Below are 17,180 nucleotides of genomic sequence, written 5' to 3'. Positions count from 1 at the left end.
CAAGATAGCCCTATGCATGGAGCAGATTTACATGCCTGTCACCTCCTGTTCGCCTCAGAAAACTGGGATTATTCACCCTTGAGAAGAGAAGACTGAGAGGGGATCTGATAGAGACTTTTAAATTGCTAAAAGGAATCGACAAAATGGAGCAAGCTCACTCACCAGCAGGGGGAAAGGATGGAGAGCAAGAAATAGCTTTATTCACATTGGCGACCCAGACTCGGACCAGAGGTCCATGGCCTGAAGCTGAGAGGGGATACGGCCAGGACAAATGTCAGAAAGTTCTGCTTCACACAGCGAGTGGTGAACGCCTGGAACTCTCTCCCGAAAGAGATGGTGAAGGAAAATACCATTCTAGGATTTAAGGGAAAATTGGACGTACATCTTCTTGCAGGACACATTGAGGGATACGAGTGACTAATGTATGCACCAGGGTATGCCTGGCTGAGCCTCCGCGTGTGCGGATCACCGGACTGGATGGACCCCAGGTGTGATCCGGTGCAGGCATTTCTTATGTTCTCCATTATATGCAAATCTCTCTCATGCATATTCATCAGGGTTATCCCTAAAACCCAACTGGACAGGGTTGGGAACCACTGGTTTAGACAGCTTATATTATTACTATTATTGATTTAGACAGATTATGCTATTATTAAATACAGACTAGGTTTAGGTCTAGATCCACCGTGCTTAATCAGGTCACTGCTCTTTTCCTGTCCTGCCCGATTTGCTTGGAGGCATACCTGCTCTTGTGCTTTGCGGGACAGTCTCCGGAGCAAACAGCCAATCAGCGCCCCACCTCCCACCAGCGTTGGCATCACCACCACCAGCAATCCTGTCAGCCGTGGAGAGATGAGGTAGAGCGAAATAAAGCAGCCAGCAATCTGCGTGACACTGCGCAAGCCCTGCAGGGAGAGAGACAGGAAGGCCTAATGAACTAGTTGTGGGGGAGGAGGGAAGAGGGAGAAAGAGAGCAGATACTTAGCCATGTAGGAACGAGGAGAGAGAACACCAAGTACAAAGATGAATTTGAGAGAAAGACGACTATGAAAACAGCTTTGATGACATGTAAGACTTTGTGTTTTTTTTAAAATTCTTTATTCATTTTTGCATATTACAACAAGTGTATTAGATAAAATCATACGAGCTTATAAATACACACTTAATTAACTTTCATGTAACAATACAACATTTCATTACATATTTATATTCTATAATATCTTGAATATTGTGTAATACACCTAATATCTAAACAATTATTATTAAATAGAAAACCCTCCCATCCTTTCCCCACCCGTTATAGAATTACATCCAAATACAGCAAAACTATTGATATATTCATTATGAGATGAATAACATAATACTCACCCTTTTCCCCTCCTACCAAATATCTCACTTTGGGAAAATGTTATTATTCATTACAAAAGTCTGTTGTTTTTTTTTTTTGTTGTTTTATAATTCTTTATTCATTTTTGTATGTTACAACAAGTGTATCAAATAAACTCATATAAAACTTAAAGATACACACTTGATTAACTCACATATTAGCATCTAATTTAACATTTCTTTAGAAAATTAGTGTTCTATAATGTTAAAATATTATGTAAGAAATCTAAATTTAGATCATTCTCATTGAATATAATAATCCCCCATCCCTCCCTCCCTCCCAATTCAATAATACATAAAATCATCTTTATTGTGAATTCATTCAAATATTGATATATTATGTAATAATCAGAAATAAAATCCCACCCCTTTCCCTTCTAATCAATTATCTTATCATGGGAAAAGTTAATCATTCATTACAAAAATCTGTTAACGGTCCCCAGACTTTCTGAAATTTACCAAAATATCCTTTCTGTGTTGCAATTGTACGTTCCATTTTATATATATGGCATACAGAATTCCACCAAAAGTTATAATTTAATCTATCATAATTTTTCCAATTAAAAGACTTTGTGTTTGTAAGTAGGAAAGATGTAGTAGGAGTGTTTGCCTCCTCTCAAAAAAACCCAAACCAACTAGTCTAGCACTGCATGCAAATAGGTATATATTTGTGGCATTTTGTAGATAACAGGAGGAGGTAAAGAGCTATTTGTGTGAAGGGGAGGGGAGAGGAGCAGGAACAGGTTTCTGCATGTATATAATAGAAGAGGTAAAGGGCTGATTGTGAGAGTGTGCCCAGCTTTGGTAGAGTAGCTATATTTTATGGGATCTCTAATAATAATAATAATAACAACTTTATTTTTGTATACCGCCATACCCCGAAGAGTTCTAGGCGGTTCACATTAGTTAGACAGAGATTACAAGTGGTTAACATATCAAATTGATCGTAGAGTTGCGAACAGCAAGGAGAGAAGTAGGGGGGGAGAGGAGGGAGACGGGGGAGGGGAGTAGATCAGAAGGGGGGAGGAGGAGGATAGAAAAGGGGCATTAAGGGTCTTGGTCTCGAAATAGGTGAGTTTTGAGTAGTTTTCTAAAGTCTAAGAGGTGCACAGGACAGGACCCAGCAGCCTATAGGATGCAACACCGCTGAGAGATAGTAGGAAAGGCTTACCTGAGCGACAACCTGTTTAAAGGATGATTTAAACTCCTGAACATCTGAAGTCAGGCGGTTCACCAACATTCCTGTTTTTTTAGCATCAAAGAAAGCCACATCCTGCCTAAAGAAAGCCAGGGAACACAAGAAATAAGGTGTTGAAAACAAGGCATTTGAGCACAAAGTGTAGAATATATTCAGAAATATATGCACATGTCAATACAGATGTATGCACAAAGTATGCATACACCAGATATCAACAAGTGTACCTTTCAACCACACAGAGATAGGAGCCTTCCCCCCACCCCCACCCCCACCCCTGATTCATCAGAATAAGCAACAGGCACAGACCCCAAATGAAGGTACTCCTTCAGACCATGGAGATACAGAGTGGGCAAGTGCATATGCCCTAGCACATATGCTCCAGCAGATGAGAGCAGGCTCGGAGTGGAGGAGTACCCCTAGTGGACCAGGGGAACCAGGGGAACAGATTTAAGATTCCCACTGTGGCTTCTTCTGATTCTGGGCCAATTCTCTTAACCCTCCGTTACTCCAAGTACAAAATAAGTAAACTGCTTTGATTATAATCACAGAAAGGTGGTATGTAAACTCTCTCCTCCCCCTTTTCCCAATAAATGCAGACATCTCAGCCAAAGCAAACGTTCTTTAGCATATGCACAAATGTGAGCGAGTCTCTTTCATTTGAAAGGAAGCTCTGGAATGAGTGGGCATAGGATGAAGTTAAGAGGTGATAGGCTCCGGAGTAATCTAAGGAAATACCTTTTTACAGAAAGGGTGGTAAATGCGTGGAAAAGTCTCCTAGAAGAGGTGGTGGCGGAGACAGAAACTGTGTCTGAATTCAAGAAAGCCTGGGATAGACATGTGGGATCTCTCGGGGAGAGGAAGAGATAATGGTTACTGCAGATGGGCAGACTGGATGGGCCATTTGGCCTTTATCTGCCATCATGTTTCTATAACCATAAAGCTCTATGACATCACAATGCAGCTGTAAAGAACCTTAGCCAATAGGGAGAGAATGAGATAGTTGATGCTGTGAATGGACAGACTGGATGGGCCATTTGGCCTTTATCTGCTGTGAATGGACAGACTGGATGGGCCATTTGGCCTTTATCTGCCATCATGTTTCTATGTAACTACTGATAACTTGCTTAAGCCAAACACACTAGTAATGTGAGCACTTCAGCAGCGATACAGGTTTAGTGCTAGAGATGTACATGCTCCAGCCGTGGCACAGATGAGTTTACCGGAGCAGGGATTGAAAGAGGGTCTTCCTCATCTTGGCTGCAACTCTCTCCCCAACTCGGGAGAGAAGCACGATGTATCCAGACGTCAACAGACCCTGCAAGAAATGAGATATAAAATAGCCAGACCACTTAAGTGATCATTGACCCAACCACAGTCAAAGAAGGAACGAACACACACACATCAGCTTACAACAAAAATGCTAACAGGGTTATTCCGAAACTGAACAAAAACAGGAAAGACACAGCATGTCACGTCAGGGAAGACACGCTTGTATGAGAAGGCAAGGTGCTTTACTCACAAGACACAGAAACTGGTACTTAAATCATCAGGACCTAATGTTCTAGTCATGCGCTTCCCCTCTTTTTTTATGGTTAACCCTTTCAGGACCAAGGGACATATTTGTCCCATAACTTTAAAATCCTATAAATTTTGATTGGGATAGTCTACAGTTCTAAATTTGATATGTACGGATTCTATATGATACTGCCTTTATGTAAACAAACTGGTTCCGACATTCATTCATTAGCGTCGTTGCCAGATTGACGAGAAGATTCACTTGCCACACTGTCCATAAGCCAGAAGTGTGATTTAAAAAAAAAAAAATAATGATATTTCACAAAAAAAACCAATTTTTTGGCATCTGCAAGCCCTTTTTACCATAAAAATGTCGTCAAAACCACAAAAATTGGCCTACGATCCTTATGGTCCTGAAAGGGTTAAAGAGTTTTTATTTTTTTAAATTTCTTTATTCATTTTATAACTTACATCAAGTGCACAGTAAATATCAAACAATTATAGTACAACATCACTTGAAAATCTACAATATCATACAAGAAGATTTAACCCCCATCCCCCTCCCAAATTCATATACAACTAAAATATACCACATGAAAATAATATCTTATGTCATTCATCAATATATTATTAGTGGAAAACCAAGAATCCCCCTTCCCACCCCAAATCCACATGAGTATTAAAATTGGGAAAAGTGTAACTTATTCATTATAATACTTTAATAATGGTCTCCACACATCCTTAAAGAGTTTTTATTGATGGCAGCATAAAATACAACAAGAAACAAAACATGTCAGAATATCCTGTGTCATCCATTTTCTGTAACTGCCTCCCCCTAACCACTAACTTAGTACAAGTCAGTGATGATTACAGAATTATACCAAAGAACCTAAATGGAAAAGGATGGGGAATATTACAAAGGTCCAGAAGTTAGCATCTCTCCCTCTCCTCAGTACGTACCAATTATACAGTGGTGCCTCGCACAGCGAACGCCTCGCACAGCGAACGCTGCGCACAACGAACTTTATGTCTTGATTCGTACAACGGACTTCGTTTCACACAACGAAGTCCGGGGTTCCTGCGGGGTTGGATCGCAGCGGGGTTGGTAGTCTCCTTCTCCTTACCTGCCCTGTCGCAGCACACAGCCGAACGGAAATCTTCCCGATGTCAGCGCTGACGTCGGAGGGAGGGCTTAAGCAAAGCCCTCCCTTCCTCCGACGTCAGCGCTGACATCAGGAAGACTTCCGTTCGGCTGTGTGCGGCTGCGGCAGGGCAGGTAGGAAGAAGGCAATGGCGAACGAAAGAGGGGGGAGGGGGCGGTCCGCCCCGAAGAATGTGCACAGCTGGTCAGGTCCCCCGATCTACCGACAACAGGCCCGGCTGACAAACCTCCCTGCCCTGTAGCCGCGAATCTAAATTACCTCTTACAGCAGCTTCAATAATCCAGCTGCTGTAAGAAGGTAATTTAGATTCGCGGCTACAGGACAGGGAGATTTGTCCGACCGGGCCTGTTCTGTTGTCGGTCGGGTGCAAAAGCGCCACAAAGGTGGAGGCAGGGAGGGAGGAAAGGTGGAGTGGAGAAGAAAAGACGCTTAAGGGGGGAGAAGGCCGCTGAAAGCACATGTTGGAGCAGGGGATGAGAGGGAGGGAGAGAAGGGGAAATATTGGACAAGGGCAGAAGGGATGCTAAATCATAGGGTGACAGGCAGAGAGAACAACAGGAAAAAGAGTGGAAGCAATCTTGAACCCTGAGGGTGAGGGCAGAGAGAGGTGGTGAGATGATTGATCATGGGGAGAGGGACAAAAGGGAATAGAGATGGGATAGGAAGATAGTGGAAGTAAAAGGACAGGGAGATGTATGTTTTTAGATGTATCTAAATAAAAATAATAACAAAAAATTTATCTTTTTTATGTCATCTTAGCATATTTTATGCTGCAGAACGAATTATTTTTTTTTACATGTATTCCTATGGGAAAACGCGTTTCACATAACGAACGTTTCACATAACAAACTTGCTCCTGGAACCAATTAAGTTCGTTGTGTGAGGCACCACTGTACTAGAAATAGCAGGTCTGAACATGAAAGAACTGTATCAAAGGAGCAATTACAAATCAAAGAGGGCTACTCTCTTAGGGACCCCCCCTTCATAAATTCCGGAAAACAAATCGAAAGACATGGGTATGGGTATTTTAAGTTAGGTAGGGAACACTTTCAGGTCATGGACCTGGGGGGCCGCCGCGGGAGCGGACTGCCGGGCACGATGGACCCCTGGTCTGACCCGGCAGAGGCAGAGGCAACGCTTATGTTAACCAATGAGTCCCACCCTCCAAACCCCCTCTCCCATCCCCCAAGATTGGAAACAGCCTAGATCAGGGGTGGGCAACTCCGGTCCTCGAGGGCCGGAATCCAGTCGGCTTTTCAGGATTTTCCCAATGAATATGCATTGAAAGCAGTGCATGCAATTAGATCTCATGCATATTCATTGGGTAAATCCTGAAAACCCGACTGGATTCCGGCCCTCGAGGACCGGAGTTGCCCACCCCTGGCCTAGATACAACATAGTCAATATATCAGGTCTGATCATTTAAAAATCAGACTTCGAACTCTATGTGGAAGAGAGCTAATGTACAAGTCCCATACTTGCAGGAAGATCTTTTTTACGTTTAACAGATAGTCGAGCCTCCATGGCTTCAAAAAACATTAGTCGATGGATCTGGTTACGCCACTGCCAGAATATAGGTGGCGTATCTTGAAGCCAACATTGTATGATACATTTGTGACCCACCATACAAGCTTTCTGGAATAGCAGAGTTTTAAGTTTCCCATATACCCTCAGGCTGCTGACCTCCCAAAGATAACCCCCAATGGATAGGATAAAACCGAGATGCCCCACAGGCCCCCTAAATAGCGCTTAATATGGTCCCAAAAGGATCTAATCTGAAGGCAACACAACAATGCATGTGCAAAAGTATCGGCTTCTCTTGTACACTGAACACATGTTGGGAGTGGATATTGTGACCAGTCAGACCCGGGGCCTGCCAAGGTCCCAGTTAAGTTTCCACTATAAGCAGAGACAATGTAACCAAGAGTCAGAAAAAAGCACTATACTATAAACAAAACAGACTGACGCCATTGGTCCATTTTACAGTACCATGAAGCCTTTCAAGAAGTCCCCAGATTTGCCTTTTCCAAAGCTTCCAATTTAAAACAACGTGTCACGCATTCACAATTCTAATTTTGTCAGAGGTCAGCATCTACCATGTGGACATTGCAAATATTGCCAGTTTAGTGTCACTACCTTACAAATGCCACTACCTTCCCGATGCAAGTATACTCAGCATGCGACTAACTGTAACACTCATCATGTTGTTTATGCCATATCATGCCCGTGCCAGCTTGTATATGTGGGGAACACTACCCGTAGCTTGAAGTTCCGTATTGGAGAACACATGAGTCGCATACATACCGCAGTGCAAGAGGCCCCCCTGGTGCAGCATTGGCAGAGAAACAATCATGCCATAACAGACTTGAGATTTACAGTACTGGATTGTTACAGCAACACTAGGGGAGGTGATACAGCCCGTATGCTGTGGAGAAAGGAACAAAAATGGATCTACGATCTCAATACCCTTCACCCCCATGGCCTCAATAATGAAATCGAGTGGGTGGCGTTCCTCTGATCATGTCTGGTGCTTGCGATGTATTTCTGAAGTTTTTTGCATTGCATTTATTTTTCAGCGCTACTGTGACGTCATCACGTTTGCTACGTCCGTTTTCCCGCCTTTCTCCGGTTTAAATACCGCTGCGGGGGCGGGTGCCTTGTGTAGCACGGAAATTTTTCATTTACAGAACGGTACGTACTCCTTTGTGCTCCTGTCCTTTAGGCTAGCCGTAAGCTTTATTAAGTTTTGCATGGGTTTGTGGCTGTTTGAATGTATCAGCCCATATCTATTGCATTCTGACATTACGTTTTTGCATTTCAGAACCTATTCTTGAATTTCTTATGGTTGTCAATCTTTAGCAGAAGTCAATCAGTCAGACGGGGTCTCCTGAAGTAGACACCGAAACGGGGCCGCGTCGGGACCCTGATAAGTATTTTTGAGAACTAACCATATGAATGTAAAGTTTTCCAGTGCTCACCTGAATGCAGAAAAGTTACCTGTTTTTGAATGCATAATGCATCCCCATTAAGATATATATACAGCTATAATTACTTACACCCTTGAGTTGTACTCGTTTGTTACAATTATGAAGCAATGATTGGAAGATAAACTCTTTCCCTAAGAGGGGGTTACCTCTCCCTCTTCAGAGTTTTATATCTCTGAGCTAAATTTTTGCATAACGGGTCCTCCTCCTGGGTTGTGTTACTATTACAAGGTCCCAGTTAAGCCAGGGAAAAATGTAAAAATAAAAACACGGAAGGGAAATTCCAAGATCTCCCAGGGTTATGTTTCGGGAGATAATGCCATTGACCACCAGAGGAAGTAGGTGAGCTTTATTCGAGTCACCACCAGGGGAGCTCAAGAGGCCCCTGGATTTCTGCTGACTCACTCAGATCAGGCCACACCCCTAGGGTATGTAAGCCAGCAGTGGCATTCAAGCCAGCAGGCCGGTTAGGGAGGAAGTTCAGGCCTTGCCTCCCTAAAGATCCACCTGAGCCAAACAGGAGCAACAACCCTATGTCTATGGAGCTGACAGAGGCTGGACAAGATGAAGACTTGCCACTCTTGAATGGAGAGCCTATGGAATGTCAAGAAGCTTGTGCAGGTTGTGAAGCTAATTACCCTGAGCCTATGTAGGTGGACTTGGCCTCAAGCTACAAACAGTGAGTTTGGATTTTTGGGAACTGTTTGTTTGCTGTGTTTTTTTTATGTTTGTTTGGGAAAGCTAGGAGTGTGTGGGGAGAGGTTTTGTTGTCACTCTGGGTGGGATTTTGAAGGCCATTTCTGTGGCTGTATTCTGACAAAACCTGAACTGCATTTTTGATTTGCTGAATTTCCTGCTTTGGAGCAGGCAGCGCTAGCTCTGTGGAGAGCTGTGGTTTCAAGAGCAATTAGGACTTGATTAGGAGTGAAAGAAAGTTTTGAACTTTATTTTGGACTGTTTTATTTTCCTGCCTTTTTTGGCAGTTTTGCTTTATTGCTGTTTAGAATCCTGACCAATGTTGTGAAAGTTTAATGAATTACTTACCTGCATGAAGGATTGAGTAAAAAGAACTATTTCTATAATCCACCACAATTGTTGGGACTTTATTTTATTTGACTTTAATTTGGATTACTGCTGAGAATCCAGTCCTGCAGGGTGACTCCATGCCGGGTCACACGCTGGTGCACTGTTTATTGTAACCACTGGGATTGCTATAGAGCCTAGCCCTGGGCTATAGTGGTGGTCACATATTTGGTATCAGGAGTGGGATATTGCACCTCCTGCAGGCGACATCAGGGAACTGTAATTGAAAAAAAAAAAAAAAAAATTTTCTTTTGCTTTGCCATTTTTTTGGGACTTGTGTATCCTGGATGTTGATATAGTGATTGGTGGACTATTAACTAAATTGTTTTGTTTGGAGTGGTATACTTTTGGAATACTTTATCTGGAGTTTCCTGTGGCCAAACCGGAGGAGGAGTCTACAAGGACCAAAACCGGAAGGAGGAAACCAGGATAAAGACAGCAGCATATCCTTTGGAGGAGTGCAGCAAGGAGCTCAGTTGGAGTGTGGAGTTGGAGAGAGCCAGACCAGAGTTCCAGAGCCGAGTTCCAGGAGGACCCAGAGGGACCAGTGGACCGAGCCGGAAACCAGTTCCAGACCGGAGACAGCACGGGCGGTGCACCCAATCAGCACGAATGCGAAGACTCATCGGTACCTCTGGTAAGAGTACCTAGGGGTAGCTGGTGAAGATAAAGTGGTGCTGGTTGGGGAGGACTGGAAGCTGGGGGAGGCTGCGTATGTTCCGGTTTAGCAGGAACTTGTCTAACTTTGTCTTGAATCCCTGGAGGGTGTTTTCCCCTATGACAGACTCCGGAAGAGCATTCCAGTTTTCTACCACTCTCTGGGTGAAGAAGAACTTCCTTACGTTTGTACGGAATCTATCCCCATTTAACTTTAGAGAGTGCCCTCTCATTCTCTCTACCTTGGAGAGAGAGTGAACAACCTGTCTTTATCTACTAAGTCTATTCCCTTCATTATCTTGAATATTTCAATCATGTCCCCTCTCGGTCTCCTCTTTTCAAGGGAGAAGAGGCCCAGTTTCTCTAATCTCTCACTGTACGGCAACTCCTCCAGTCCCTTAACCATCTTAGTCGCCCTTCTCTGGACCCTTTTGAGTAGTACCGTGTCCTTCTTCATGTAAGGCGACCAGTGCTGGATGCAGTATTCCAGGTGAGAGCGTATCATGGCCCGGTACAGCGGCATGATAACCTTCTCCGATCTGTTCGTGATCCCCTTTTTAATCATTCCCAGCATTCTGTTCGCCCTTTTTGCCACCACCGCACATTGCATGGACGGCTTCATTGACTTGTCGACCAGTACTCCCAAGTCTCTTTCCTGGGGGGGGGGGTCTCCAAGTACTGCACCAGACATCCTGTATTTATGTATAAGATTTTTGTTACCGACATGCATCACCTTACACTTATCAACGTTAAACCTCATTTGCCATGTTGTGGCACGTAGCTCCACCTTACATTCCCGCCTCGAGGATCAGGAGAACTGAGGCTGCCGAAACAACATCAGGCTGGTGGAGCTTGCGGAGACCCTCCTCGAGGAGTTGATGAGGGACCTGGTGGAGCGGTGGCTCCTGGAGGCCATGGGCTTTCCCGTTCCTGGGCACGAAAATAATTTTGGTGGAGCGTGTACACCGACTGGGTCCCCACAGAGATGGAGATGGCCGACCTCACTCTGTTATAGCTCGGCTCCTCAACTTCGCCAACAAGTCCCAGCTGATGGCGCTTTACCGTAAGAAGGGCCAACTGGAGCATGGAGGCACCAAACTTTAATGTTTAATGACTATTTGGCGGAGGTTGCTGCAAAGCGGTGCGCTTTGGTGCCCTATTGCTCTGAGCTATGCAATCGGGGCCTTCAGTTTGTGGTCCAGTTCCCACCTCGGGTGCGCATCATGGAGACCGGCGACCCAAAGATGTGTGATACTCTGGAAGACCTGCAGGTCTATGTCTGCACCTTGTCCGCTAAGGACTTAGGAAGGAGGCACTGGGGGCAGTAAGGACATAGGAAGGGCCACTGACATGGGAAGGAGGCACTGGGGGCAGTAAGGACATAAGAAAGGGCACTAAGGACATAGGAAGGAAGGAGGGAGGGAACAGAAAGGGACAATTGTTGGGCCTGAGTGCAGAAAGAAATACAGCAGGCAAGGAGAGAGAGAGACAGAAAGAAAGACAGACAGACACATCTATTCTAGCACCCGTTAATGTAACGGGCGTAAAGACTAGTATGTTATAAGAGGTTCTATGCACTGAGTTTGAGGCCACTATATGAAACTTCATCCTCCTAGTTTTAACTTTTACTTGGGAAAAGTTATGAGATGGGTTGGGTTGCTGTATGACCAGCTCATATATGTTAGTGATGTTTGGCATTCAAGTACACTAAGCTTGTGACACTATACGTGCAATAATAGTGATTTGAATGATATTTATTATTCCAAAAGAAACCCCCTGCTTTTTGTTGATTATTGCAGTGGGTTGGATAATTTCATAAAGTGATCCGTGTTGTTTGTATACTACTTGGGTTTCTATCAGATTCTTGTGATCTGGACTGGCCACTATTGGAAACAGGATACTGCGCTAAACGGACCATTGGACTGACTCAGTATAATAATAATAATAACTTTTATTTTGTATACCGCCCTACCCAGAGAGTTCTAGGCGGTTCACATCAGTTAGTCAAAGTTACAAACAATAAAGTCATTGAAGTTAACAGGTTAGGGATGTACAATGAGAAGAAGTAGGTAGATATTCTAGTTCATTGGAGGTTGGGGTGAGAGAAGTAGAAAAGGTGTATTAAGGGTTCTGTTCATGGAATAGGTGTGTTTTGAGTTGTTTTCTGAAGTCGAGGTAGGTGGGGACGTTGAGCACAACTTGGGCTAGCCATGGGTTCAGTTTAGCCGCCTGGAAGGAGAAGGTTTTTGTCAAGAAACCTTTTGAAATGACATCATTTTAGAGAGGGGAAGGCGAACAGATGAATTCTACGGGAGTTCTTGTGGTTGCAATTTAAATTGAAGTGTGGGTTGAGATAGCTTGGGGATAGACCAAATACTGTTTTGTAACAGAAGCATGCGAACTTTAATAGGACTCTGGATTCGAAAGGTAACTAGTGCAATTTATGGTAGAACATAAGAAGCGCCATCTCAGGATCAGACCTTCGGTCCATCAAGTCCGGCGATCCGCACACGCGGAGGCCCTGCCAGGTATACACCTGGCTTATTTTATAGCCAACCATATCTTTATATGCCTCTCTCAAGGAGATATGCATCTAGTTTGCTTTTGAAGCCTAGGACTGTCGATTCCGCAATAATCTCCCCTGGGAGAGTATTCCAGGCATCAACCACTCTCTGTGTGAAGCAGAACTTCCTGATATTAGTCCTGAACTTGCCCCCCCTTAGCTTCATTTCATGTCCTCTTGTCCGTGTCAAATTGGACAATGTAAATAATCTTCTCTGCTCTATTTTGTCGATTCCTTTCAGTATTTTGAAGGTTTCGATCATATCCCCACGCAGTCTCCTTTTCTCAAGGGAGAACAATCCCAGTGTTTTAAGTCGATCCTCATATTCCAGTTTCTCCATACCCTTCACTAGTTTAGTTGCTCGTCTCTGCACCCTCTCCAGCAGTTTTATATCCTTCTTTAGGTTGGGAGACCAATGTTGGACGCAGTATTCCAAGTGGGGTCTGACCATTGCCCTATAAAGCGGCATTATAACTTTCTCCGATCTACTCGAGATTCCTTTCTTTATCATGCCCAACATTCTATTTGCCTTATTTGCCGCTGCCGCGCATTGTGCCGACAGCTTCAGGGTCCTATCTATCAGTACACCCAGATCCCTTTCTTGTTCACTTTTTCCCAGAGTTGCACCTGACATTCTGTACTCGTATTCCTTATTTTTACTGCCTAAATGCATTACCTTGCATTTCTCCACGTTGAACTTCATCTGCCATTTCTCCGCCCATTTTTCTAACCGACACAAATCGCTCTGGAGTTCCTCACTGTCCTCCTGCGATCTGATTGCCCGGCAGAGTTTTGAGGGGGTGAAATTTATGGTAGAAGAATATGGCTACTCTTCTTACTGCTTGCTGGCTGCTTCTGCCAAATGGAGCATAGAAACATAGAAACATAGAAAGATGACGGCAGAAAAGGGCTATAGCCCATCAAGTCTGCCCACTCTACTGACCCACCCCATTAAGTCTGAGTACTAATGACCTAGTTCCTTAACTCGACCCTCGTAAGGATCCTACTAGGGCATCCCATTTATTCTTAAAGTCAATAACGCTGGTGGCCTTGATCACCTGCTCTGGAAGCTTGTTCCAGTGATCTACAACATAACGCACAGTATGTGGGGAGGACAGACAGGCCTCTACGGGCACTTGTGGTTCTGGTCCCAATCCCACTCTACTTTCCACCTCAACTGACTTGGGAGCCACTGAATTAGCTTATCTGAGAGAGCCCCAGTTACAGGCAGGGGTGAAAATGTAGAACAACTTAGATGGACGGATAAGAATGATGGATAATATACAAAATTTTAAAAAGCTGCTGAAAACAACCTTATTTATGGAAGTGTTCTCTTAAAACATATAGGCCCTCTCTTACAAAGGCGCGCTAAGCGTTTTAGAGTGGATTTAGCGCACTCTGAATCAACGCGTGCACTAACCGCTAACGCATCCGTAGGATAACATGCACGTATTAGAGTTTAGCGTGCGCTAAAAAGCATTGGGCACTTTTGTAAGAGGGGGGATGGTCAGATTTGTATAGCAGGAAATGAGAGAAACTGCAAAATATGATTTTTAATTTTGTGTTTTTTAATGTTACTATGTTTGTTTAATATTTTATGTATGTATGGTTGTAATCTGCTTAGATTTTAGGTGGACTATAAGTATTTTAAATAAAGAAATGCATAGTTTGAGATTTAAGTTAATCTGGGGCCCTTTGATATCTTTTATGGATTCATTGTAATTGGTTTTTCCTTTGTTCCTGTTGGTATATTGCACACACACCCAGGGGGAGGGAGGGCGGGAGGGGGGTATTTCTTTGTATGGTTCTATTCCCTTATGAAATGTTGGTTGGGTGTTTTTTTTTATTATATGGATTTTGATTGATTATAAATGCATATATGATTAATATTATTTGTATAGAAGATACTGTAATGCATTTTTGTTAGCTTTAGAAACTCAATAAAGATTTATAAAAAAAAGAAATGCATAGTTTGCTATGCCTTAATCCTTCCTTGATCCCCGAGTAGCTCAGCTCAGACTCACCTGCAGTGCATAGAGGGACAGCAACTTCATCACTGGTTTGTGTATATCCTGCAGGTAGCTCCCAGTGCATTCTCTGGTGTAGCGGGATACCACATTCACCAGCTCCCCTAGCAGCAATGGGATCTGGATGTTTAAAATTGCAGCTCCAAAAGCTAGCTAGAATATAAGAAACACAGACCTATCATAAGCAGAAATAATCTAATAAACTGTGATTTGTATAAGTAACTCCCATATGATTTCCCCAACTAAATTTCACATCCTCTTTTAGTAATTCTGAGCCCTGTCATTCATGCCCCTCTTTTCCTAACTTCTAAGGGTTGTGAGGTTTGATTCAGACCAAGATTAGCAGAGATGGAAAGAAGGAAGTGGGAGGGGGGAATCCTTTCGCAGTGGAGGCCATTCTTTAGCTCCTAAATTTTCATATAGGTTCTTTTTTTTTTTTTTTTTTGCTAAGGTTTTCATAGAATTGTTCCCATGGATTGATCCATCACTCTTAATTATATCTATATCTGTGGGGGTCCGTTGGCATTGTATGTTACTTCTCTATAGGTCTCTGATTATAAGTCAGGTTTTGTTTACTTTCATACACATCCAAAATAGGGTGGGGGGGATATTTGTATCCTAATTTGACCCTAGAGTAGTTACACTTGGGGTGGGAGGAAGGGTGGGAAAATATTATTAATATGAAGAGGGTTAGGTTACTGGGCAAATAAATATCGCTATGTTTTATTGTATAATCATTGAGTGGGGGTGGGTGGGAGAAAATGAGTGGCTATATATATAATTGTAAGTGGATGTGCTTAAATTGATGTGTTATATATTCGTGTATTGTACTTTTGAAGTATGGAAAATCAATAAAGAATTATAAAAAAAGCAAAACAGAAAAACTGTATCTGTGGGACAGTAAGGGGCTAGTAGCCTGGCTACACAGACATCCTAGCAGATCAGTGGGGCAACCTAGAGGGCAATACATAAAAGGTCCCAGGTATAACTCTCACCATTAACCTTTTTATATTATATGGTGAGCCCTCCAAAAAGAAACTAAAAATTAAAGGACAACTGTACTGTGCACAACAATAGCCCTGAAGCCACCAGGTGTCACCTATATTCAGGTACAGCAGGTATTTAGTGGTTTGTGGAAGGCTCACACTTTCTAAAACAAGTGTTAGAGTGGTATACAGCAGAGTCTCCGTTAACCGAGACTCTCACCCAATCAGCAAAAAAAAAAAAATCGCTGCTGGGAAATGTGCCCCGAAGTACCAGCGGCAGTGGTGGCTGTGAGCCACAAAGACCTTTCTCCCTCCCTCAAGCCCCGAAGCAGCTACGAACCTCCTCCCTCCCGCCCCAAAGCACCAGCGGTCCTAAGACGCAAAGTCGTCCTCCCTCCTTCCCTCAAGCCCCGTAGTGGCAGAAGCAAGTGGCGGTCCTGAGCCGTGAACTCCCTCCCTCTCTCTCTCTCTTCCTTACCTGAAGCACAGAGGTCAGCAGGAGGCAGCCTCAAAACAGGCTGCTCGCGGCCAACAGGGCCTTTCACCCAATGCCTCACTCCCGAAGCATCAGAGGAAAGGCCCTGCCAGGGCTGGGTGTGAGCAACCTGCTTTAAGGCTGCCTCCTGTTGACCGCTGCGCTTCGGGTAAAAGAGAGAGGGAGGGAGCAAGGGGGTTCGCGGCTCAGGACTACCGCCTGCTTCTGCCACTTCAGGGCTTGAGGGAGGGAGGAAGGCTTTGCAGCTCAGGACTGCTGCTGCGCTGGTGCATCGGGTTGGGGAGGGGAGGGAATTGAGAGTGTGTTAGACAAGGCTTCTAACACACTCTCAATTAACCAGAAAACCAGTTATCCGATATCTAGCAATCCCCGTGGATGCCGGATTACTGAGATTCTACTGTATAACCTTGGGTCCTCTTCTCTATAGTCTACTGCACTGACCACTAGCATATTCCGGGGACTTGCTCGTTGTGCTAATAGGAATGAACATCATATCCGAAGCTGTTATAGAGCCTGGTATGTTCTGTCACTTTCATATATTTGGGGGATGGGAGGAGGTCAGTAACCACTGAGGGAAGGAGAGAGAGTCATGCCTTAATCCTTCTAGTGGCCATCTCGACATTTAGGACACCTTTATGTAATTTAGTTATGATTGATACAGGCCTAGACCAAAACGTCTCATTTTTTGCCCTAGATGTTTTGGGTATTTTTTTTCCATTCTAGCAGAAAAAGGTCTAATTTTTGGTAACATGAGTTCCACCCAAAAAACGCCCCCTTGACATTTGGATGACCTGCGGAGAAAAGCATCTCAAATCCAAGTTTTTAAAATTGTAATTTAGACGATTTTGTGCTTCCGTAATTACTTACTCATTGTCTCCAAGCAATTCAAAATACAGTTATCAAATTGATCACATCACCCCGTTGTTTAAGGCTGTGCACTGGTTGTCAGCGTCCTAATTAAATTAAGCTCAAAATATTAATTTTAGCCCAGTTGTCTATTTTGTATAGACTTTTAACATTTTATGTATGTAACTCCTTGTATACCGTTTTGGGAAAAAATGGTATAGAAATTTTAAAAATAAATAAATACTATTTACATAGGGAGAAATTATAGAAAGAGCC

The 17,180-nt window shown here is 43.6% G+C and overlaps 1 protein-coding gene across 2 annotated transcripts in view; it reads right to left on the bottom strand.

Annotated features, from left to right (window-relative positions):
• Positions 1 to 17,180, bottom strand: part of ABCB8 (ATP binding cassette subfamily B member 8) — a 78,435-nt gene that overhangs the window by 45,076 nt on the left and 16,179 nt on the right. For both annotated transcript variants that reach the window (XM_033932094.1, XM_033932095.1), the window contains exons 3-6: positions 14,574 to 14,729; positions 3,805 to 3,899; positions 2,558 to 2,663; positions 744 to 905 (exon numbers count right to left, since the gene is read on the bottom strand). In XM_033932094.1, coding sequence (XP_033787985.1) covers positions 744 to 905; positions 2,558 to 2,663; positions 3,805 to 3,899; positions 14,574 to 14,729 — 519 coding nt within the window. The remainder of the gene's footprint in view (positions 1 to 743; positions 906 to 2,557; positions 2,664 to 3,804; positions 3,900 to 14,573; positions 14,730 to 17,180) is intronic.

Source organism: Geotrypetes seraphini, chromosome 2, assembly GCF_902459505.1.
Source record: "Geotrypetes seraphini chromosome 2, aGeoSer1.1, whole genome shotgun sequence".
Classification (NCBI taxonomy): Eukaryota; Metazoa; Chordata; class Amphibia; order Gymnophiona; family Dermophiidae; genus Geotrypetes; species Geotrypetes seraphini.
Note: the sequence above shows the minus strand (reverse complement) of the source record. Positions and strands in the feature narration are given on the sequence as shown.